At 31.6% G+C, this 27,402-nt stretch overlaps 1 protein-coding gene across 1 annotated transcript in view; it reads left to right on the forward strand.

The window, feature by feature from the left end:
* LOC114329245 (uncharacterized) overlaps nucleotides 1–13,007 on the forward strand; it is a 499,354-nt gene extending 486,347 nt beyond the window's left edge. Inside the window, exon 6 of the mRNA XM_050650123.1 lies at nucleotides 12,748–13,007. Within this exon, the coding sequence (XP_050506080.1) occupies nucleotides 12,748–12,827 (80 nt within the window). The 3' untranslated portion in view covers nucleotides 12,828–13,007. The remainder of the gene's footprint in view (nucleotides 1–12,747) is intronic.
* Nucleotides 13,008–27,402: the final 14,395 nt, after the last annotated feature.

The raw sequence follows: 27,402 nt of genomic DNA on the forward strand, positions 1-27,402 counted from the left end.
ATCAAAATCGCGAAGATAGAAACGATTAAGCCTTAATTTTACTACGAGAACAATGTAACAGGAGCCATTTAACCTATTTTTCTAATAAAAATAAAGTATTTGAAAGATTAAACGTAATACATGTTTTAGAGCTTCTGAAATTACTTTTCAAACAGTTGGATGTGCCTGATATAAAAATTAACAGAGTTATCCCAAAAAAGTTCATTTTTCTTAGAAAAATTTTTGGAGTATAAATTTTGATGCTATCAACTTCTTCTGGAGCTAATTTGATAGGTATTTCTAAGTACTTTGACAAGTATTTAGTAAGTGTTATAAAATGCATCGCTTTCCCGTTATTTAATCTTGAATCTTTAGATTTAAATAGTCGCAGAAAAAAATTTACATTTAATTACGTATAACTTACTTTAAATTAACAATAAATGGTTTTTGAAGTAAGCAATATATTATATTTTTATTAACTTCAATTTTAGTGATGAAAACTTTTTTGTAAAAATTTACAGTTTTTGAGTTAGTTATGAAAAATTGCTTTAAAGCGTGCATTTTCTTTCATAAAAATTAAAATATTTTACCTTTAATAACTCAAAAAGTATTGATTTATTTTAATAGCATTACATAACAAATTTTGCTTAGAAGATGTCCCTCTCTCGATTTGTGGGTTTATTTTTAATAAAGTAATTTTCACCCCCGAGAAGGGGTGACATATACCCTAGTTTAAAACCACCAGTTGTTATAGTCGATTCGCTAGTCTGAGACACAACTGTCTACCTACACTACAATCACAATAAAAATACACTATAGAGAAATAAACAAACCAAGAACGTTGAATGATCGAGGAGCACTCCCAAATAATGATTTGGGAGTGCTCCTCGTGCTTGTTTATTTCGAGTGCATTTTTATTTTGATTGTAGTGTAGACAGTTGTGTCTCATGTTATCGAATCGACTGTATTGTTAATTTTGTTTCTTGAGGTATCCTCTATCTGCTCACGAATTTTCGTGAAAATGAATGGAGATTTACCGAAATCGAAGGTCATAGTTGATTTTTACCTTCAGTGACTGCACTACAGAAAGAAAATTGCAATTCAATAATTGAGATGCGTATATTTTGCGAGCTCATAAATTATTAAATGATGTGTAGTCGCCAAATAATTAATTTAAATTATTTTAAGTACAACTCTCTCTTAAGCCGGGAATATGGGATGATTTTCTTGCGAAAGGTTGTAGCTCAATAATCGAAATGCGCTTGATTTAAGAGTTTATTCTTAGAATATGAGCTATACAAATTAAATTACTATTAACTTTTTTGTAAAAACTTCAGTTTTTCAGTGATTTACGAAAAACCGCTTTAAAACATGCATTTTTTTCACGAATAATTAAAATCTTTGATCTTTAATAACTAAAAAAGTATTGACTTATTTTAATAATTTTATATAACAAATTTTGCTTATAATTTGTCCTTTTACCGATTTGTGTAGTTATTTTTTATAAAATAATATTCACCCCCGAGAAGAGGCGGTATCCACACTCATGGTAAAGGCGCAAGGTGGCACCATGTAACCTTTGGTTCTTGAGGTATCCTCTAACCACTGACCAATTTTCGTGAAAATCGATGTAGGTTCACCGAAATTGAAGGTAATCGTTGATTTTTACCTTCAGTGACTGCACTATATAAAATAAATTGCAATTTACTGATCTAAATGCGCGTCATTGGGGAGCTAATAAATTATTAAATGATATGTAACCGCCAAATAATTAATTTAATGCATTTTAAGTACAACTCTCTCTTAAGCCGGGAAAATGGGGTGGTTTTCTTGCGAAGGGTTTGTAGGTAAAAAAGCGAAATTCACATGATTTAATAGTATATTCTTAGAATATATTTAAGCTATAAGAATTATATCCGCGATACGATATATTTTAATTTTTCTCTTAGTTTAAATCAATTAAGGGCTTGTTTGGGGGTAAAGGGGATGAGCTCAAAAATATAAACTATATTATTTCAAAAGCTCATAAATAGCTGGTAATTCTGCCGCAAAAATCCATTCAATATCCCTATTTTTAAGTACTCAGCCCCCTCAATAAAATATTAAATTCCTGCTCAGTGGAACGAGGTCAAAATTTTTAATTTGCGGAATATGAAAGCTCATAAATCAGCGCTATTTGTTTTTTAATTTTGCAAGTGGGGGGGGGGCAGCTCAACACAGGTTATTTATGAAACAGTTCGTGAAGTATGCTTTTCGCGCACGCACGCAATGTTCAGAGCACGAGCAGAACGAGTGCTGTTCATCGCGTAAGTGGGCAAAAAGTACTTCTCGCACAGTTTCATACAATATTTTATCTACGATAAACAAAAAAACTGCATGTCTTCGTCACTGGAGTACATTTCTATTTTACAATTCTTAGAACTTAGACATTTAAAAATTCCAACTTCTTTCAAACCACAAAATTGTTAAAACTTTTATTGTAATTTATTGCTCACATGTCATCATCATAACAACGCGGAAAGGATATTTGATTATACATATGAAACTGTGCCAAAATACAGTGCGAAGAAGTAAATCCCATTTAATAGTTATTTATGTATTAAGAGCGAAAAGTGATATATTATTGTTTGAGAGTAAGATTTAATTACTCGAAAGCAATAATGTCACTTTGCGCATGTAATACATACAACATTTTTTCTACAATCACTTAATAAAATGAAACTATTTTTAAATCATTAACTTTATTGAAACTATTTTATATCTGTCACTATAATGTCATAACATTAACTTTTATATTTTTCAGTTTTAATATTCAATGTGTTTGTATTTTATTATGGTTGCACAGTTGCTACGGACGACGAGCGTAAAATCAAATCAAACTTTACGCGCTAGAGCGATAAAGTAGTGAAGGTACTCAGTAAACGTCAAGTTTCGTTGCCATTGACAAGCCAAAAAGTCTTTTTTATCAAGTGATTGTAGAAAAAGTTCATTGTTACTTCACGCACATTTTAAACCCTGACGTACTGATATCTATAATGACAGTTTTCACAAACTAAAGACTTATACATAAAATATGAGATAAAGTAGATAAAAATCATTTATTCCCATATGAGTAAAATTGAAACTAAAAATAAAAAGTGTTGTGTTTTCAGCCATTTTGAAAAAATGTGAAAGCCTTGAATTATTATCCATATCTGTTTGTCCCAGAGATTTAAATACACAAGTCCTCTGTCATTAGACCAGATAGAACGAAAAATGTAACCCAAGAATGCCACTAAAGGTGACAAAGTTCACCTAGGACTTCCAGTTTTAGAGTTGCAACTGGAAGTTCTGTTTTAAAGACGCCGAAATAGTACAAGTGATATATTATTCGATGCACCTAGACGAGCAAAGATATAATTCTTCCAGTTTCATGCCTGTCTGCTCGTTCTTATCTGTCCGCGAATATTATTCCTCCGTTATTAAAACAGATATAATGACAAATTAATAAGGTGTTAAGTGAAAACATATAACTCAAGAATGGTAGTATACGTGAGGAATTTAACATCGGACTTCCGTTTGCAGAGTTGAAACTGGAAATACTGTTTTAAAGTCTCTGAAATAGTAGAAGCGGTATATTATTCGAGGCTCCTTAACATGACGAAATAAAATATATACTTCCGGTTTTATTCCTGTATGTCCGTCCGTCTGCCCGCCGCGAATATGACTCCTACGTCAGTAAAACTGATAGGACGGCAAATGAGGCTTCAACAGATAGCTTATAACTCGAGAATGCTAAAAATACTGTTTTAATTTCGCCAAGATAGTACAAGCGACATATTACTTAACGCGTTTTAGCGAGACAAGAATAAATATACTTACTTTTGGTTTTTATAACACCATCATCATCATCAATTGTGCTACAGCCCTATAAAGGAGCCTCGACCTTCCCAAGTCTATTACGCCAGTCAGTCCTATCCATTGCCAACCGCTGCCAGTTTGCTGCGCCTATTTTTCTTCCATCGTCATCTACACCATCCTTCCATCTAAGTTTTGGTCTACCCCTATTTCTAATTCCCACAGGTTTTGACATAAGGATTCTTCTAGGAGGGTTGTTATGCTGTCATTTTGATAGGTGTCCTGTCCGTCTTAGTCTTCCTATTCTTATAAGAGATACTACGTCTTTACCACCAAATATATGTTTATATCTGTGGTATACCTCGTAGTTGTACCTCCTCCTCCAAATACCATTTTCACAGATGCCACCGAATATTGGTCTCAGGATACTTCGGTCAAATATAAGCAGAAGATTTTCATCTGCCTTGGAGATGGTCCATGTCTCTGATCCATATGTCAACACTGGTTGTATAATAAGGGTTTTGTATATGGTTATTTTTGTTTTGTGGCTTAAGTTTCTGCTTCTCATATGTCAACTCAGTCCAAAATAGCATTTGTTCGCTAGGATTATCCTTCGCTTGATCTCTTTCTCATGACGTTCTCCTTGGTGATTAGGGAGCCTAAGTATGTGAATTTGTCCACCACTTCAAAGGTAGAGTTATCAACAGTGAATTGATGACCGATGTTTCTGGCTCTATTGATGGGTGTTGATGCCGTCATCTTAGTTGTCTCCTCGTTTACTTTCAGGCTCATATTTTTTGAGGCATTTGAGAAGGTGGTATACATTTCTTCTAGTTTCCGTGTTGTGCGAGCAACTATGTCCACGTCATCCGCATATGCCAAAATTTGGGATGATTTATTAAAAATATTTCATCTGCTGTCTATTCGGATATCTCTGACAGCCTTGTCCAGAGCTATGTTGAAGAGGAGACACGCCATCGCATCTCCCTGTCGCAGCCCAACATTCGTTTCAAACGCCTGTGATTGTTCGCCCTGTATTTCGACTTTGGGTTTTTATAACAATAGGGAACTTGCACTAAAAAATTTTTTTGCATAAAATTGTTAATTTATGTTTTAAAATGTTATATTCAAAATATTACGTCTTAACAATGAATAGTGTACGTACAACATCTAATCAAAGTTCCGCGCCTAAAATTTCCGTTTTAAACAACTTCAAAAGCGAGACCTGGGGTCTGACGTCACAGGCCACTCGTATCGTTTGCCCGTTCGGGGTGGGCTATTGCATTTAATGCAGTTTGCCCATAGATAAATAATATAGTTGAAATATCTTGTTTTACTCTATGGCAAAAATGATTTTTTCTGTAACAGGCAACATATTAACATTTTATTTCTGTTGACATGTATCAAAAAGTTCTTTTTTATGAAATTACTTTTGTCGTTTCTTGTGTTGAAAAACAAAGAAGAAACAAGTAACTTAAAAATAAACAAAACTTTTAGTAATAAAAGTAAGAGTAACTAAAAAGTATTGGTGCTACTATAGTATGCGGTCTACAGTCGGGTTTCTACTATAGCTTGCGGTCTACCGAGGGATGCGGTGTAAGTATAAGCTGAGATGATAAAGATATTAACTTGTAAAATTACAATAATGATTCTTCTTATTTATGCGTATTATTAACTTTGTTAAGAAGGATTTTGCTGGATATGTACACGTTCTATCGGTACGTTTGCTAATCACCATAATCTTTTCTCAGAAGGCTTTGAACACAATAATGAAAGGCTCCAGTAGGTACTAATAAATATTACAATAAAATATAATCTTTATTATAATGCAAATTACACCGTAATCTTTTCCAGGATATACGAAATCCTTCGATTAGAGGTAGGTAGATCACACCCACGCCACGGGGTAAACCGTATACTATAATATAATGGTACCAAACTATTGTTATAAACGGTTTAAACATGCTTATTAATAACTCTTATTTATTTGCCTTGACACCTCGCATTTCTCCAATAGAATAGCTTTCACTACTTTTTATAAAAGTTGCCACGATGAAGACATCAACGGTAGGTAAGTTAGTCAGATTGACCTTTTGAAAAACCCTCGTCCGTCATATTATGCGTTTTAAACTCTTTACAAAGTAGGACTCAACTTTTATCAATTTCAGTTTAAAACTAAGCTGATTGGTGAACTACTTATTACGATATATATAAGATGAACATAAATGAGGCGCTCAGAGCTACAGTGGCCTAACCCACATCACATCACACAATTTTACCAAAACGCTTTTACTACATTAAAGTTATGCATTAGTTAAGTATTTTCAGATGCAGATTGACTCAAGCAACTATTGGTTGATCTACTCTGCATCTGAAAATATTTAAACAAGGGATAACTTTAATGTAATTAAAGCGTTTTGGTAAAATTGTAGGATGTGGGTTAGGCCACTGTTGCTCTGAGCGCCTCAAATAATACCTAGGAGTTTTCCATTAAAGACGATTAAAATGTAATATACCCGTGATACCTACCCTAATCGCGTTGTTTCCGACTAGCTAGCCCGGTTGACCGACCGTGGCCCGTGACTTCGAACCAATAGAAGGACGTTTAAGAGCCTCCTAAGATATTTGAATTTTATAGCATTTTAAAAGCGTCGTAATTAGCGTACGGGTTAAAAATATTTGTTTTTTCGCATGCAAGCGTTTTAAGATCATGTTACCTTATGTTTTTTAATATCATTTTAATATTTAAAAATTTATGCAAGTTCCCTATTCTGGTTATAAAGGTATACGCTGTGAGCTCGTACGTAGAGGGGATATTTACAAATTTGCTAGCGCCAGTAGTGGCAAGTCTGTAAACGTTTACCGGAAATTTGACATAAATGTCAAAGTGATTAATTTAAAATTAAAATTAAAAACATTAATTTTAAAAAATATTAGTTGGTCAAAGCTGTGGTATATATTTTTACCTTAAATATACTTACGTTTTAAATACTGAATTTAAGTTTTTTTAATGTTCCGTAATATGTAATTATAAATTAATCTAGTAATCTTAGCGCCACCTACACGATGATTGTGAAAGTATCCGAAGTAAGAAATTCATATTTCATCAATAGAACGTCAAAATGATTAGCAAAATCTTAAAAAAATCGATTAAAATTTAATTTTTTTTGCGTTGTAAATATTAAGCGATAACAATTAAATAATAAATTTAAAAATTACCGGTGAAAGTTGAATTAGTAATCCGCCAGGAGCGACACCAGCGAAGCTCAGAGCGTATAATCGTAAGTGCCACATTATAATCGCAGAAATATTACATTTGATATACCTATTATCGTGTAGAGCTCGAATGTTTAGTTTTGATGTAATTTGTAGTTAAAAAGTCATGACAGGAATTTTGGCAAAAATGACTGAAAACTAGTAAAACCGTATATCAATCGATGCAAAGTACACTAAGAGTAAGGTTGGGTGAAAACCTATGACTTAAGAAGTCTAATTGTGCTTTTTTGATTTGCTATTTATAAATATTGCTAGTAGCGCACTAATTACTGAAAATCATTAAGTGTAAAATTGGATTTGATAAAAATTATTGTCCGTTTGAGAATAATATAATTTTATCCGTATGTATGTATAACCATACGCGCCAACAAATAAACAGAAAAATCCTGTGATACCATTAATAGTAATTTACGTAACAAGTTCCGAAAGTGCTATTTTATGAGACAAGTAAGAAGTTTTCAGGGCGAGCCGTAGGCGAGTCCTGGAATCCTGCGAGTCTCGTAAAATCACTTTTGGATCGTGTTACGTACAATATTTTTTCTGCAGCCGTTTTGAATGTTAAAAAGAATATATGGATAAACTTTACTTATGAACTTTTATTAAACACTTTAATTTTGACTAGCGTTGTCATAATAAAATACAAAGTTGACGAAGTTATTTTCAAAGCCGTTACCCACATACCCAAAATCGTCCCGAAAGTATAAAAAGTGTCCGGAAAGTGAAAAAATTGGTACCGAAAATAACTACTTTTGCTATGAGTTGTATAAAATGGTACTTTCGATTTAATAAATCATACCGAAAGTTTTATTTTCGGGACGGCTTCAGAAAAAGCCTTTTTACACGTAATTTTTAGAGCAACGTAATTTAAAACACGTAATTTTTAGCCATTTGCAAATAGAATACAAGAAAATTAGAATACCATTTATAGGGCAGTCAGTGAGGGTATTGGGCTCCGACTTTTATCCTACTGCATCAATTTACTTGATATTCTCACAGGGAGTAGGGAATAGCTCAAGAAACAAGGTCTACACTATGCCAATGTGCTCTTTTATCTTGGGAGCGGTTCCCAAGATAAAATTTTTTGGTCAAAGTAACCACGGAAGTAGCTAGAGAACCTAATTCTAAGCCAAAAATTGTTCTATGCTCAATACTTTTTAAGGTATTCGTGGTTGAAAATTTGATAGCTTCATTGAGAAATGACACCTTTTCTGACGGTTTTTTGCGAATACCTTAAAGATTATGCATCTAACGAAAAAAACTTTATTAAACATTTTTGTAGCTTATGAAAAATAAATGAGGTGTTGCATTGGGTTTAGGTCTTAGCGTAGTAAAAAATATACAAAAAAATACATAAAAACAAACAAAACCAAAAAAAACTTAAAAAAGTAATAAAAACATATAATAAGAAATATAATAAAAAACTAATTGTAAAAAAAATTAATAAAAAAAAATAATAAATAAACAAACAGAGTAAAAAACTTAGTATGTAGTAGTAATAGATTTAAATGTAGATACTAAGCATATATTTTTTAAAAGAGAGAATTCAAAACACATTGACTGGCTAGTTGGTTGCTAAGACCAGTGCCAATAAAAGACAAGCATACGCACGAAAAATAAAAGAGATTCATTTCTTCATAAATATAATAGAAAAAGGGATATGGTAGGTGAAAAGGTATTTTCTTGAGCATGCTCAAATCGGTGTATTCAAATTTAACTAATAGAAAAATGGTCGATTTTAGGGGTATAAGTAAAAAAGTGCTAAAAATAGCTTTTGTAATTAATTTAATTGCTTAAAAGTAATCAAAGAATTGAAGTGCTTAAAAGTAATCTTTCAAGGCAAAGTATTCGGAAAGCGAGGAATTGGGAGAAGAAGAATATCATGTTTAAACAACCTGAGGAAATGGTTCTCGTCAACAACAACTAATCTATTTAAAGCATCAAATAATAAAGTAATTATAGCCAGAATGATCGCCAATATTCGAAACGAATAGGTACCAAAAGAAGAAGTGCTTGAAAGAACCTTTACGAGCACTGTTAAATGTCGATTAGATACATTTAATCGAGATATGGTGCAAAAAATTTGATGACTAATGTATTTTTCGGAAAAATGAGAAGTATATTAACTTCTTATCCACCAGACTTTAAAAGCACCGTTTTTCTTCTACAATACCTTTTATTATATTGTCATTTCTATGTTCAAAAAGTTAAACGGGTTTAAAATGAATGGTTTTTGAAAAAAAAAATAAGATCAAATATAAAGCACATTTTTAAATTTTTGTTAAAAATCTTCCTTTTTCTTCATGTAACTTGAAAATGATAAGACAAGAAAAAAGATGGTGTACCTACAAAATATAGGGTTTTTCAGATAACAATTTTGTTTTTCATTCATTCCTGTACATCTTTATCATTTTTGAGTTACATGTACATGGAGAGGAAGAAGATCTTTAAGAAAATTTAAAAATGCGTTCTATAATTATATTATAAAATATAATATAAATATAATTAATAAAAACCATGCATTTTAAACCGGTCCAACTTTTTGAACATAGAAATAACAATATAATAAAAGGTATTGTAGAAGTAAAATGATGCATTAAAATTTGATGGATGAGGGGTTAAATATAATTTTTAACATTTTATCTCAAAATAAATTAGTCATAATTTTTTTTTAGCATTTTATCTTAATATAAATTAGTCATAAATTTGTTTGCACCATATTTCTCGTGGTTTGCATGTAATCGACATTTAACAGCGCTCGTTTTAACGGTCTTTTCAAGCACTACAAAAGGTATTTGTTGCATTATAACCTTAAAATTGACCATTTCTCTGTTATTTTAAGTTGAACACACCGAGTTGAGCATGCACCAAAAAGAAATCTTTTTTCACCTACCATATTCTAGTCCTGTCGCCAGGGGGGGTACAACGGCCTCGTTAATTCAGATGGACTTACCCAAGTTTTTTTTATGTATCTTGACCCGTAGAACACGAATTTTTTGGGTAACAGTTGATCCGGATGTCGATAAGATTGTTATAGACCAAGAACTTGAGGAATCAAATAACAGCGATTTTTGGCAAAACAAAACAATATTTTGTATTTTTTGGGTCATTTTAAGCAAAAAATATTTCTACAAGTTTTTTAGTAGGATGCACAGTTTTCGAGATAAACGCGGTTGAACTTTCAAAAAATCGAAAAACTGCAATTTTTAAACCCGAATAACTTTTGATTAAAAAATAAAATAGCAATTCTGCTTAGCGCCGTTGAAAGTTCAAGTCAAATTATGTCGGTTTTGATTATTTGCATTGCTAAAAATTTATTGTGTTATTGTTAAACAAAGCTACAAACAACTAGTGCGTGAGTGATGTTTCTATGATTTCTCATTTAAAATCGAACGAGTAGGTAGAATAGGTACTAGTGCAATCAAGACTATTTCTACGTTACATGCGTTAAAACGCATGTAAAAGCACGGGAAACCCTACGTGTTTATAGCTTTGTTAAACAATAAAAAAATAAATTTTTACCAATGCAAATAATCAAAACCGATATAATTTGACTTAAACTTTCAAATGCGGTAAGCAGACTTGCTATTTTATTTTTTAATCAAAAGTTATTCGGGTTCAAAAATTGCAATTTTTCGATTTTTTTAAAGTTCAACCGCGTTTATCTCGAAAACTGTGCATCCTACGAAAAAACTTGTAGAAATATTTTTTACTTAAAATGGCCCAAAAAATACAAAATATTGTTTTGTTTTGCCAAAAATCGCTGTTATTTGATTCCTCAAGTTCTTGGTCTATAACAATCTTATCGACATCCGGATCAACTGTTACCCAAAAAATTCGTGTTCTACGGGTCAAAATACATAAAAAAAACTTGAGTAAGTCCATCTGAATTAACGAGGCCGTTGTACCCCCCCTGGCGACAGGACTATTCCTTTTTCTATTATAACTAAAAATTTATGAAGAAACGAATCTATTGTATTTTTCATAATCTACAAAAATGTTGTATATATTTTTTTCGTAAGATGCATATATTCATAATTTTTAAGGTAGGTACCTATTTGCAAAAAACAGTCCGAAAAGGTGACATTTTTCAATGGAAATGGCAAATTTTCAACCACGAATACGCAAAAAGTATTGAGTTTTGAAAAAACATTATAGAACAGTTTTTGCTTAGAATTACCTTCTGTAGCCACTTCTGTGGTTATTTTGACCAAAAAATTTTCCACCCACTTGAAGTAACGTGGAAACCACCCCCAAGATAAAAGCTCACATCGGTATAAGGTAGACTTTGAATTAGGAGATACGTAGAGGCTAGTCCCAAAATTTCATTAAAATCCATGCAGTTGGCTAGAACTCGGAGGTAATATCCTGTTTTTGCTCTCATTGACTGGCCTGTAATTGAAGAGCTTATTGCAACATAATGGTAAGCCACAAAATAAAACCGAGATATCAATGTTTAAAGTTTTAAAAAAATCTAAAAAATATTGGTTTAAATGTAAAAACCTGATCGCTTGTTAGTTAGTTATATTAATTATTAAAATACATGTACATTTATTATTTCACAAAAAAAACACATATTTATATTAAAAAAATAAGTTTATTAAAAAAAAATGTGGCTTAACATATTCTTAAATTTAAAAAATCGCAATACAAAAAAATCAACTAAGTTATGTTTCTACAATTTCCAATTCTTCATTAACTTCAGAAGCTGCGTTTAACTGATTATAAAAAGTGTGGTACACTGGCGGGATATAAACAAACTTTTTATATTGTCCAGTTTATTTTTCGCAATTTTCAGAGGTTCGTTATATTTCTTGGGAATGTTTGACAACTCTATTATTGCAGGTCTGCCTTTCCGTAAAACGGAATTTTCTTCGCCAATTTCACGTGACCTAATAATCGTCTTGGTTTTCTTAGAAGTATACTGCTGTCCTGAATTACGGCTTCTTTTTCTTTCATTTCGATCATAGTGTTCCTCATTTCGTTGTCTCCATCTTGTTGGTTTTTTCTTCTCTGAATTAACCTCCTTATCTTTAAAAAGCCTGGGTATTGGTTCCTGCAATTCATCCTAGAACAACAAAAAGAGACTGTATTACACTCTAGAATTTGCGAATATTTCAAAAATTTTATATCAATAACTCGATAAGCCACATGGCATACCATATTATTCCATGTAATATATATGAATATTTTTGTGCAAAAACATGGTAAGCCAAAAAATCAGAAAATAAAGCTTACCTCACTAGATTGAGACGGAAAATCATCGCCACTGGGCTTATGGTCTTTATCTGCTACACTGTCATCTTTATCATCAATAAAATTGACATGTAGACTGCTATTTTCGCTTAAAACCGCTCTTAATTCAGAACGTGCACCTGATGTCGGCGCCATTTTAATGTGGCTTACCACGTTTTACGCGAAAAAGTGAACAGAAATGGGCGATTGTATAAACACGATACAGCAATAACTCCGCCATCTATTGCAGTAATCACCAAATAATTTTTATATGGCTTAACATAGGTTTCTTCAAATACATAATGCAATAAAAGAGAATTCTGTAGAATTGTGGCTTACCATTATGTTGCAATAAGCTCTTCAATTATTAACTTAACTTATTTGCTTAGTCATACATTAACAAATATTTTTCTTTTGTTGCAGGACCCTACAACTTTCGCCGAGATGTGACCACATTATTTTTTACACTATCCATACTTTCAATAATCCTATTGATAAACTGAGGACATCAAAGAGTTTATAAGTAAATTAAATCGAAGTGAAATTGTAACATTATAAACTTAAGATATCGATGGACGGAATGTGTTAAATGATTGTGATTTTTAATAAATGTGATTTCTGTTTTAAAATCAAAATTGGCAAAATGCGCAATAATTTGAATAAACATGATTATTTATATGATAGATATAAGTTTAAATAAACGTTATCCCTAATAACACAATATTTGTTTATTATGTCCAGCTAGTTCTCAGCGGATAAACATAAAACTAAATAACGAAGTATTACAGAGATGATTTCATTCATAGAGATTCCGACCAATAGAAACCTACAAGAATAAAATTTCAGCGATTATTTCTTAATCATTTTAACTTCCAATCATGTAGTATGATTTTTCATCACATGTTTAATTCTGCCCAATCAGATTATTATTACAGCGGTAATTTTCTACTGTACATTACCATAGTGGGAATAATTTTAGGTAGATTATTTCTGTTTAATTACGAGTTTACTAGTTTTGACAACTGTCACAATTAATAAAAGGAACCGTAATAAAATTTTAAACGACCACATTATTTTTTACACTATCCATACTATCAATAATCCTATTGATTAACTGAGGACATCAAAGAGTTTATAAGTAAATTAAATCGAAGTGAAATTTTAACATTATAAACTTAAGATATCGATGGACGGAATGTGTTAAATGATTGTGATTTTTAATAAATGTGATTTCTGTTTTAAAATCAAAATTGGCAAAATGCGCAATAATTTAAATAAACATGATTATTTATATGATAGATATAAGTTTAAATAAACGTTATCCCTAATAACACAATATTTGTTTATTATGTCCTGCTAGTTCTCAGCGGATAAACATAAAACTAAATAACGAAGTATTACAGAGATGATTTCATTCATAGGCAGGCCGCACATCAAAGAAACATGAAACGTAAATTACGTTTCATGGAAATAAACCACTGCTAAACAAATATATGTCCGGCCATTTATGAAACTCTCCGAAAATAAAAATGTGTCATGAGCATGAATCACACTCGTTTCATTGGTAGGCGGACTTTGAGATTTGTTTAGCAGTGTTTTCTTTTCATGAAACATGTTTTTCGTTTCATGTTTCATGTTTTTCCTTTCATGTTTCTTTGGTGTGCGGCTTGGCATAGAGATTCCGACCAATAGAAACAAAATTGGCAAAATGCGCAATAATTTAAATAAACATGATTATTTATATGATAGATATAAGTTTAAATAAACGTTATCCCTAATAACACAATATTTGTTTATTATGTCCTGCTAGTTCTCAGCGGATAAACATAAAATTAATAACGAAGTATTACAGAGATGATTTCATTCATAGAGATTCCGACCAATAGAAACCTACAAGAATAAAATTTCAGCGATTATTTCTTAATCATTTTAACTTCCAATCATGTAGTATGATTTTTCATCACATGTTTAATTCTGCCCAATCAGATTATTATTACAGCGGTAATTTTCTACTGTACATTACCATAGTGGGAATAATTTTAGGTAGATTATTTCTGTTTAATTACGAGTTTACTAGTTTTGACAACTGTCACATTTAATAAAAGGAACCGTAATAAAATTTTAGTTCTACATCTATAAAGTCAATTTGTCACGGTAGTCTGGTCAGATTTTCGAAGAATAGGCCATTTTTGGGAAAAATTATTTACCAGCAATTTTATTGTTGGAATCGAATCTTATGATTGTATATATTAATAATATAGGTATGCAAAGTCCGCAGATGGTGTGCTACTTTCTTATAAACAAAATGGCGCCCGAAAATCGTGTTGTTTTCAATTTTTGCTCTATAACTCCAAAGATTTTAACTTTACACCAAAAACACTCAAATAAAAATTACCCGTAATTATATTCTGCATAGAGACGTGTTTTTCCCGATTTACTTCGACGAAAATTTTCCCCGGAAAACGCGGGTTTTTCCAACAAAATCTTTAATTTTCAACTAAAATTTTAGATGAGTAATTGTTTATCAATAATTAATTAACCTGGCAATATAAAAGCCATTTTCGTATAGATTATAATTCCAGAAGCTGATGGAAATTGCATGAACAGTTTAGCAACAATTGAATTGTTAATTAAAATTTACAATACATACAAATAGCTATAATTTTTGTATAAAAAGACACTGTACCTATCTAATGTACTTTACAGAATTGAAATTGAACTATTTAAGCGGTCTCGGGAACACTTTAAAATTATAAACAGTTTTTTGGCTTATAAACAAGTATAATATCTCGGAAAATATTAAATTAAATTAGATCATGAAAACGGTATTGGAAAAAAAGCGGCAGGACGCTTCTTTTAAAAGAAAAAACGTTTAATTGTGATGAGCGGTTCCTGAGATACAACATATTTGACCGGCATTTACGACAAAGACATAAATAATAGGATCATAATTTTCGAACCATCACCATTTTATTTTTGTCTTTTTTCTACGCACCAATTCTCATATCTTTAAAATGCTCATAACATATATTATTATAAAAATCCACTAGGAAGAATTTCCTGTAGCTGGCTGTATACCATTAATTACAAGTAAAATTTAATAAAAAATTTTGGTCTTGGTAAAAGGTATATTATTTTAAAAAGCCCTATAGGGCTACAAACATCGAACAGAACGTTTTCGCTCTAAAAAGAGCATCATCAGTGTTGCAAGAACATGGTGAGCCAACCAAAAAATACGAAGGTCAAAGCCTTTCAAAAATGGACTAAAAGTCACATCAAAATGCTAACATAGCAAATTCCAAAGGATGGATATAATCCCTAAGGATATGGCCCTAGGATAACATATGACTCCCACACGTTGTAAGTGGGTCAAAGGTAACAAATTAGGTCATTATGTTACAAGAGCTGACAGGCAACTCATTCAGTTGCCTGTCAGCTCTTGTAACATAATGACCTAATTTGTTACCTTTGACCCACTTACAACGTGTGGGAGTCATATGTTATCCTAGGGCCATATCCTTAGGGATTATATCCATCCTTTGGAATTTGCTATGTTAGCATTTTGATGTGACTTTTAGTCCATTTTTGAAAGGCTTTGACCTTCGTATTTTTTGGTTGGCTCACCATGTTCTTGCAACACTGATGATGCTCTTTTTAGAGCGAAAACGTTCTGTTCGATGTTTGTAGCCCTATAGGGCTTTTTAAAATAATATACCTTTTACCAAGACCAAAATTTTTTATTAAACTTTACATATATTATTATAATAAAAACGATCGATATTACTAGTGAAAATTGCAAAAATTTCAAAATTCCAATCAAAAATTAGGTTTGAGAAAATGTAATCTCAAAGTTCAAAATCTGTATACGTTAAAAAAAATACATTTCTTCGGCTTGCCATGGAGCCATTTTCTTCATTCTTTTTTTGGTCCCAAGTAACTCGAGTAGAGCCATATAACTAACGCATTATTAAATGTCAAATTTGCTTTTGTTTGTTATAATAAATTAATTTATTGATTATAACAAAAATTTTTAATTTGTTTAAATAAAGATTGTTTAAATAATTATACAACTTTCAAATGAGAAGATTTGTGTTTTTAACCGTAAAAGATACACTTGTCGAGAGTTTACCTAAAAAAAGTTTACAACTGGAAAAAATATGTAGTTTTTTTTTCTTATAAATAAATGAATCTATTATAACAAAACAAAAGCAAGTTTGACATTTAATGCGGAAGTGCCAGTGTTCTCCATCTTCCAGTGATCTTGTAGCCAGTTTCCCTCTACTATTTTTATGTTGCCGGTCCATCTACTCTGTGGTTGTCATCGGCTTCTTCTATAGTTTCTGGGCCTCCATTACATGATTCGTCGTGTCCACCGTCCATCTTGTGTTTTAGCTAAGTGCCCTGCCCAATTCCACTTAAGCGTCGTAGCTCTTTCGATGACGTTTTGAACTGATCTTTGCTTGATTTGTTGGTTTGCTATATGGTCACGAAGGTTCACGTTCAACATTGCACGTTCCATGTCTCGTGTAATTTCTGAGTTTATTTTCGGATTTTTGCGTCAGTGTTAAAGTCTTTGCTTCATAAGTTTGTACAGGCAAAACACATTGGTTATAAAACTTTCACTTGAGATACATGGGAATTAAACATTTTAGAATATCCCAAGTAGCACAATAAAAACATTTTAGTTTTATTTAAGGTTTATAAAGGTTTTATTGTGGTAAATAAGAAGATAATCGTTTTAGAGTTACAACTGTTAACTATTTGTCACTAGTTTTAAAGTATCTAAGAAAAGTATCCAATAAGATTAATTAACCTTAACGGATACTTTGTCTTATTGTAGTTTTAAAATAGTTTATTCTCAGTTTACTTGAATACTAATCAGTTTTATGAAGAACTTTCGGACTGTTTAGTTTTATTAGATTCTAGTTTGTGCCCTTTTAGTTTTATTGCAGTTTTAAAGATTCTCCCAATATGACTAGAAAACCTATTATTAAAACTACTTGATCTCTAGACTTTTATGTCAGTAAATCATATGCCTTAAAACTATTTTTTTAGTTTTCTTTAAAGTTGTTTCTTAACTGAAACAATTTGGTTATCGTAAAGACGAAACTATGTTTCTTTTTAGAAACAATAAAGCTAAACTCATCCCCTCTTCTTTCATGTCCAAAATGATCGACCATTTGTTTTAGAGCGCAAAAGTGGTGTAGTGTGTTGTAAAAAGTGGAAGTACAGTTAGTATGGAAGAAATAAGTCGCAAGTATTTAAACTATAAACGAACTGGTCATTACTGCTTATTTTTAAAAGAATACAACACAGACAGCACTACGACGCCGCGACGCCTCGATTTTAAGGTTAAATTCACAATAAAACCGAGTGGAATTATTGACAGTGGCATTAAAACTAAACGATTTTAATTCCAAGGCAACTTTGCTTTTATGTAGAATACATGCTCTTGAAAATGTATAAAATAAAACCATTTGATCTTAACAATTCTCTCTCGATAGACTAAACACTTTTATTTGGTTTTCGACCATATTGCTTTCTGGAGATACTGAAAGCCATGATAGATTACGATATAAGGCTTACATAAAAATTATAAATAAGCGACTTAAAGGCATAAATTCGATTTATTTTAACATTAAAACATTAGAAGTGTAGGTAAAATTATTTTTCTTTCAAATTAATATTTTTCGGATTTAAATTTTTTATTATTATTATTTTTAATAGGCAAAAGTCAGAAATTTTAGGGCGCCTGACTTATTTAGACCTAGTTTTGTTAACATTATCAATAAAGGTGGGTGCGCAAGCGTTTTTCTACCTTGACAGTCCGAAATAACCAAGTACTTTTTATTATTTTATGGTTACAAATACGTATCTACCTATCATAACACATGTAAAAATGTGTTGGCCTATATGGAGTATATGATTTTAAAAAATCATTTAATATGATAAATTGTCTTTAAAAGTCTCCATTTGAGAAACCTTTTTAAGTTTGCTATAAAACTGCCTGCATGGTTTTAAAAGCACCTTCACAGCAGCTTTAAAACCAGTTGCTTAAGAAAACAAAGTTTTAAGAAGGTTTTTTATTTTTGGTTTTATTGACCTCTTTCAGTGTGGATCCTTTTATGCTGAAAGCGGTTTTATTGCAACCTTAAAGTTTACTTAAAAACCAACTGGTTTTAGTTTTAGTTTTATTTTACAGTTTGAAAGCATCCTTAAAAGACTTAATAAACCCGTTCGGTGCTACTTTGGATGGCTTAGTTTGCCAAATGCTGCACATGAAAGGCGGATTTGCCTCTGTATTTCATGTGTTTGATTGTCTCTGCTTATTTTGATCTCGTGTCCTGGATATTTGTAAGTGTCTGTTTGTTGTATGGTATTATTGTCAATAGTTATATTTCCACTCATTACGAGATTTGTCATAAGTTTGTAAGTCTGTAAGTTATCTGCGATTAACAATAATTACGATACATCAGAATAACTAAGATGTTGGTATAAAAAGGCACTCTACCTATCCAACGTACTTAACAGAATTGAACTTGGACTATTTAAGCGGCCTCAGGAATATTTTAAAGTTACAAACAATTTTTTGGCCTATAAACCAATATAATATCTGGGCAACTATTAGACTAAATTAAATTAAGAAAACAACTGGTCAAATTTGACCGACATGCGCGACGAAGTTATAAAAAACAAGATGGTAATTTTAGAACCATTACCATTGTATGTCGGTCCACTTTCTATAAACAAATTTTCATATCTTCAAGAGACTAATAACATATATTATAATAAACTTACATATTCTTAACCCTAGAACAGCACAGTTCGTTTATCTAACGTACACTGCAGAGTGGGGTCTCGAAAACCCTAATTGTCTTTTTTAGTAATACATGTTATTTATCTATTTTTTCTGCGGTATAGTTTACAAAACAATAAACAACAATATCTTATTTTCAAAATATGTTTATTTCAAAAGAAACATTTCTCATTAGATCTGATAAACGTGAAAAAACACAATCTAGTGCTTTTATTACACTTTTTTTAAAATATGGAGATATGACCAAAAAAATTAAACAAAATTCCAGTGAAATAAAACTTGTCTCTTAAAAACCCTTTAAACTAAAATAAAACTTTCAACTTTGGTTCTGATACACATAACTCGAGAGCGAAATATATGCAAAGTGCATATAGATGCATATATTGCATATTTTCAGACAACAAACACAACATTGCATATTTAAGCTAAACACGATTTATTTTGCATATATTTTAAAAATAAATTATATAAAAGTTTAAAATTTTCCTCTCTTAGTTGGAATTTTATAACTTCGATATGAACAAGCTGGTTACTTTTCTATCTATCGCTTATTATTATCTATCTGGACTTTCCCATTACTACCTGAATTTAACAATTATGGGTGTTCCCAGAAAAATATTATTTTATTAGCGTAGCAAGTCGTACCTACCTGATTTTAAGGGTCTAATATTTATTTTGTCAGTTTCCGGCCAACATTTGTTTAAAGTAAACGTTGTATCGTATTTAGTGTTTTTCAAGTGATTGGTAGGTATATATTAAATTTAAATATGTCTACCATTCAAAAAAGTGCTTGGATAAAGTGTTTTCCCGAGTTAAAGCTAAGTGGAGACAAAGTATTTTGCAAGGCCTGTTCCAAAATCGTAAGTTACATTCATTTTCACATTTCATTTTTTAAATGAGGAACTGACAAACAAAAGCAACAATTAGAAATAAATTAAAAAATGTTTTAGAAAAAAATGAGGGCTTCGATTGTTTGAGGAAAGTTGTACGTATTTTTGAAGGCAACTTTTCTGAAGATCTTATGACTTGGCAAATTAGTTTACTGCCTAAATTAAAATATTGTCCTATAACATCAGTAGATGTAGAACGAAATTTTTCTGTGTCCAAACACGTTTTAAGTGATAGAAGACAAAAGTTGCTAGTTGAAAATTTTGAAAAATATTTGATTATAAATTCATACTATAATTTAGATTATTAATTTAATTTTAATATCAGTTTTTGTGTGTCATTTCATTTGTTTTTATGTGACAAATAAATATGTATTAAACATAAATGTAGGTTGAATTTTTTAAACATAAATATTTATATTTAATATATTGTTTTATTTTTGAGTATTTTTAATATGCATTTACATATTTAGACAAATTTAGAAAAAATACCTGCATATTTGTATTAAAATTACCCATATATATGCGCATATTTTGGTAATGTTTTGTTGCATATATTCCGCTCTCTACACATAACATAATTGAGCCCGATGTTCTAAACAGTACGATGTTCTAAACAATTTTTCCCAGTATACTGGCGATATTTCTTTGCGAGGTATTGAGTTCTGTTTGTTCTTCTTCATTATCGTCGTCACTTTGTTCGTTATTAGTGTCAGACTGATGTTCAGGAACATAATCATCGTCTTTATCTGATGAGTTCCCAAAATCATTTTCGATGATCTCAGGTTCATCTTCATTCGCCCACAGGTTTTCAGCATCCCACTCTAATTATTTTGTTGTCAGTGGACGCTAATATTTTCTTTTAGAATCTGCCATACTAGCAAATAACAAAAAATCACCTCAAAATTTTAACACCCTTTAACTGCACACTGGGGTCCGAAGTACCCACAGCTCCACTAAAAGCGTCACAGCAAACAATACAACAAACTTACGCGGCGCAGTGATTGTGTCTCAACGTAGTCGGCTGTTAACTGAATTTACGTGCAAGGGATCGCCAAAAGACGCAGACATGTACAAGTTACATTGAACGTTTCATGTGCCTGGGTTTTTTAAGACCCCAGTGTGCTGTTCCAGGGTTAAGTAAAAAATTCGGTTTGTATAATGGTATAAAATTGATTGAAAATACGAAATTTCTACAGAAAAGTATTTATGTTCTGAAGAAAAACTAGACAAATTGACTCGGCTATTACGAACTCCTTAGTAATGCGTATTTCCCTGGCCTATAATAGAATGAAGATTTTTTGCAATCCGACTAAAGGTTGATGAATGAATAATCTTTAAGGGAAGCAGATTTATCATGCGTCAATACATGAAAGGGAAAAAAGGCGAAATATGATACAATATTGTATGTGCTCGGTTAATAGAACGATATGGAATGTGTTAGTATGTAGGTAGCGCTAATGTGAAACTTAGTGCGAATATTACATGAATAAAGAAAATTTAATACGAAAATATCGGGTATTACTACAGTTTTTGTGTATTCCACTTTTACAAAAGCTTGTGTTTAGCTGATTTTTTTTAAAAATTATACACCTCAAATGGGTTGTAGACTACTTAAAAAATTTTAAACGCCGTCGTGTCTTAAAGAACACATTATTTAAAAATACATAAGTTCTTTTTATATATGTATACTACAGTATAACTACAGACTATAAACTTGAAAAATATGTCAATTAAGTTTTTTCCCATAGCCATCAGTACGATGATGATTATTACAATTACAGTCTTGTCGTAAATGTCTAATGAGCAACTTTAAATTAACAAACTAAATTATTAATCTAGCAGTACAGAAACCGACAATAAATATCGTTCTCCATAATACCAGATTGACAACAGATAGAAATCTCTTTGGTTACTACCTCCGCGGCTTTCAAAAATTGTAAACCATACGGGTGCCGAGACGAACAGTAAGATGAGGGAATTTTAAATAATTCACGTCCCGCCTGCGCAGCGTGGTAAAGTTCCAACAAGAAGATTTCCTAAGTACTTTAACTTTAATTTAACCTAAATTACTACTGTTATCTAAACCCGTTACTGTCTCTTATCTAAACTAACAAGATAGTGCACTATTCTCACATGCACACGTACATATAAGCACTATGTTCTGCTTTACACTATCACTCAAACCAGTTCAAAAGACTTTGTCCTCTTTAATCTTCTAGTTTGATCAGTAGTATTCAGGAGCTGGATTGGCTCAATATTCTCGTGCCTATGAAGTCATTGCTTGTGATCTCCTGCCATCTGTTTGATCATTGTATTCACAGTTTCCATTCCTAGGTCCTTATGGAAGAGCTCTGTTACTGTTTGTCACATACCAAGGAACATCCACATTGTTTCTCAGTATTTTGTTCTGTTTGTATTATTGTTATATTTTTTGCTCTAGTACACACAAGTAGCATCCAGTATCCATTAATTCCATAAATGTGTCAATATTCGTTTGTAAGATAATAACTTATTAAAGAACTTATTATGTGGAATTTCTTCCAACTAGCCAATACATTTTTTCTAGTGTTGCCCAAAATCGATCTTGGTCCTGTAGTCTTGATCTAGTTCTTGTGTTTTCGCAAAACCAAGACCAAGACCAAGACAACCTAATTTTAGCAACACCAAGACCAAGACTGACTGGGCAAGATTTGAGCAAGAACAAGACTAAGCCTGCGAGACTCTTGCGTCTTACAGTTAGGACTGAGTATCGTTTTAGGGAGTATAGTAGTTCAGGCATATGCTTAGAGACTTTTTGAGTCTCTAAAAATATGTAACAAAAATTTGGAAAATTGGACCTATGCGCATTACAAAGAAAACCATAAACAAATATAGCGAACCAAAATATCCACAAGCACACTTTACTAATTTGACATATACTCAGAGGTCATCAATACAATATAAAAATAAAATATTTTGTACATTCTTTCCTAGCAGATAACTTCTTCGCTCTGAAATTAATTGTCCAGATTTTAAGAATAGCCGGCCTCTAATCATAAAAGGATGTTCTATCGTTGCGACGCCGACATTAATTAGCACATAAAAAATATAATATGATTAGCATACCTACCTACTCTTAAGGACATCCACTCAATAATTATTTTTTTCCTTATTAGGAGGGGTCTAACTACCACAAATCTTATCGGTCTACGACTAAACATCGTTTCTGCTGAGTGTTTGATGGTATAATTCGGTTAAACAAAATTTGCTGAAAGGGCGCGGGTAACCGTGTAAACAAAATACCGAATTATTTAAAGTTACGAATAACATTATATTTATATTTATAAAGAAGTAACGATGTAACGTTGTACAGAGTGGGCCAAAATTATTAAATAGATTCATTTTCTGTAAAATGGACAATTTTGGAGAAAAATCCCGAAACAGTTCGATTTTTATGTTTTAATTACAATTTTTTGGTATATATTTTATACTAGTGACGTCATCCATCTGGTCGTGATGACGGATGATGTTTTTAAATGGGAATAGTGGTCCTGTGGGAGCTCATTTGAAAGGGTGTTCAATTATCTATTCAGAAATATAAACATTAAGATCATTATTGATACAGGGTGGCCAAAATATAATTTTTGAATTAAAATAATTGACTCAAAAAGAAAAATGTATGTAACTCTAAATACATTCTATTGTTGTCAAAAGACAGAAAAAAATGTTTATTTGACTAATAAACATTGCTTTTCGCTTAACCCGGCACCTGCCACGTGGGGTGCTACCAGCACCCCATAACACATTTTTATCAAATATTTGGTATTTCAAGTTTGGTAACCGAGCTGTGCGTCATAGTAGCTTTCTATAATATTATATAGCATATATTATGTGTTAGTATTTTAAGTGGTTATTTAGTGTCATTCTGAACTTATAGCTCTAAAATCGAATTGGGGTGTCATCATCTGGCACTTTAAGTTTTAAATTTTTTTTGTATTTTTGATAAACAGGTCAAATTTACATTTTTTATTGAAATAACTAATTCAAATTATTAATATAGACTCTATACTCACTAAATCTTAATTTTTTTAGATATTTTACATGACTTCATTTATTATGGCTTGGTACTTGCTAATTTGCTTATAACACCTTTTTCATTTTATTTTTCAACTTCTATAACATATTAGTGACTAATAAGTTAATAAAACATGTTTATTTATGTTCTTGTGTTACTCAACACATTATTTTGTTTTTTAAACAAGTAGATCACAGAAAATTGTTAAGGGGTGCTGTGAGCACCCCACGTGGCAGTTGGCGCCTTGCAAAGCCACGTGGCAGGTGCCGGGTTAAATTAAATGTTCAAACAGCCAAGAGGGAGGTGGGAGGCTGTTTGAGATTTAATTTAAGCCAAAAGAAAAGTTTATTTGTGAATTAAACATTTCCTTCTTTTCTGACAGCAGTGCAATGTATTTTGAGTACACACATTCTTCTTTTTGTGTGAACTAATTTAATTCCAAAATTATTTTTTTGGTCACCAGATATAGATAATGATGTGAATGTTTATATTACTGAATAGAGAATTTAACAAACTTTCAAATGAGCTACCACACACCCCCTACGAGCGTATAGGCGTGTGGCACACGTGCCAAAAAATTGTAATTTAAAAATAAAAATTGACCTGTTTCGGGATTTTTATTTATTCCATAATATATAATTCTATCTCTAATTTAGTTTATTACTAATTCTCGGTTTGGTATTCGGTGCTTAGGTTATTGGATAGTCTTCTTCTTCTTCCTCTTTATAAGCAATTCTGCTTGTTTATTGGCGGATTGATAGCTCTATGGAAGGTGATCACTCCATCTTTTGCGTGGTCGGCCGATACTTCTTCTACCGATTTGTGATTTGTCTCTTGCTATTTTGACCACACGTGTCTCCCCCATTCTGGTTATGTAGTTATTCCATTCTTTTTTGCTATTTAGTGTCCATTCGTTTATACACTGTACGTGACATTGTCTTCTAATATCTTCACTCCTCTTTAGATCTCTCAGCGTATTTCCTGTAATTCTTCTCAGTACTCTCATCTCGGCCATTTCCAGTAGTCTGTGTGTTGTGGCTGTATCGGGTCTTGTTTCTGATGCATACGTCATTATTGGCCTTACACTGGCTTTATAAATTCTTGACTTCATCTCAGTGTTAATATATCGGTTTCGCCATATAGTGTTATTAAGGCATCCTGCCAGTCTATTTGCCCTTTGTACTTGATTTCTCACTTCTTTGAACAGGACGGACACCGTAATTTGAGCATGTAATTTCAAAGTATTTTACTTCCATTACTTGTTCAATACTGATATACCATCAATTTCTATTTTACATCTGATTGGTTCTTTACTGATTACTATTGTTTTAGTTTTCTGAGATGAAATTGCCATATTAAATTCTTTTGCTGTCATGTTAAATATGTGTACTAATCTCTGCAGACTATCTTCATCTTGGGTTATCAATATTGCGTCGTCTACGAAGCAGAGTATTTTTACTTCTGTGTTTCCCATTCTATATCCTCTTCCTTAGTTGACGTTTTTGATGATTTCATCCATGATTAAATTGAAGAGCATAGGACTCAATGTGTCTCCTTGCTTGTCTTATTCTGCAGCCTATATCTATAGGTTATGTAAGTTGTCCATCTATTCTGACTTCCATTTTGTTGTTTTGGTAGATAGTCCATTCTTTCACGGTTTTTGCTCTAAATTTTAAAGAACCGCTTGGATTGACATGAAATTTGGCATACGTATAGCTTACATGTCAAAGAAAAAAAGTGATATTGTGCCGATGTGTGCTTTTGCCCTGGGGGTGACTTTCACCCCCTCTTGGGGGTGAAAAAATATATTTCCAAAATAAGTCCGGAAATGGGTAATCTGACTAATTTTAAGTAACTTTTGCTCTATAGAGCTTTTTCGCCAAGTCAACATTTTTCGAGATATTTGCGAGTGAATATGTTCATTTTTTAACAAAATAACCACATTTTTAGACGGTTTTTCGCAAATAACTCAAAAAGTAAGTATTTTGTGAAAAAAAAAACGTTCTTAGCAAAAATATAGCCTATGAAAAAGTAAAAAAATGGAGTACGCGTTGGGTCTCTGGATCTCGTAGAACCAGAGTTATAGCCAATGAAAAATAGATTCATATTCACCAAATTTCAAATAGAATATTGCGACGTAAAATATTCAAAAAATTAAGCAATTTTTGGGAAAAACCCATTATAACTTTTTTAAAGTGTTTAAAAAAAGCTTTATTTCTGTTTTTATAAAAAGTTTCTAGCTTTAAATTTAAGCAAGTTACGTTCAAAATAAAGTTGGTCCCTTCTGTTTTTGCAAAAAAAAATCGGGAAGACCACCCCCTAATTAGCAACTTAAATGAAATTAATCGTTACCGCTCCACAAATTATTTTACTTATGTTGTGTTTATATGAGCTGTAAGTTTCATCGATTTAAAGTGCTTATTTTTGAAAAAATTTGGTTTCAAATTAAAATTTTTAAAAATTTAAATTTTGAAAAGGATTTTTTTTTTCAAAATAACTTAAAACTTGTTATAGATACCAAAAATCTCGAAAAACAAAAAAGTCAGATTTGCTTTTCTGAATATCATGTATTTTTTTGTTTTTCTGTTAGACAAAAATTTATTGAGGTTTGGTGTTTCTAAATTTGCATACATTCGTGATCAGTGACTCGTTCAACCCCTTTTAAATACAATAACAAGGACTTTGAACCGATGAAACTTACAGATCATATAAACAATATATACACGAGTCAAGAACTTTGTGAAGTCGTACGATTAAGTTCATTTAAGATACTAATTAGGGGGTGATTTTCTCGATTTTTTTACCAAAACCAGAAGGGACTAACTTTATTTTGAGCGTAACTTGTTTAATTTTGATACTAGAATTTTTTTCTATAAAACAAAAATGAAGCTTTTATTAAACACTTTAAATAAGTTGTAATGAGTTTTCCCCGAAATGTGCTTCATTTTTGGTTATTTCACGTTAAAGTATTCTATTTGGAATTTGACGAATATGAACCTATATTTCATTAGCTATAACTCTGCTTGTACTAGGTGTAGAGCCGTGATATATACACCATTCTTTTAAATTTTTTACAGGCTATATTTTTGCCAAGAATGTTTTTTCGACAAAATGCTTACTATTTGAGTTATTTGCGAAAAACCGTCTAAAAGCGTGGTTATTTTGTTGAAAAAATGAACATATTCACTGCCAAATAACTGGAAAAGTATTGACTTAGTGAAAAAACTCTATAGAACAAAAGTTACTTAAAATTAGCCAGTTTATCGATTTACTGACTTTCTTTGGACGAATATTTTCTCACCCCCAGGGCAAAAGCA

The sequence above is a fragment of the Diabrotica virgifera genome, chromosome 5, assembly GCF_917563875.1.
Source record: "Diabrotica virgifera virgifera chromosome 5, PGI_DIABVI_V3a".
In the NCBI taxonomy this organism is placed as follows: Eukaryota; Metazoa; Arthropoda; class Insecta; order Coleoptera; family Chrysomelidae; genus Diabrotica; species Diabrotica virgifera.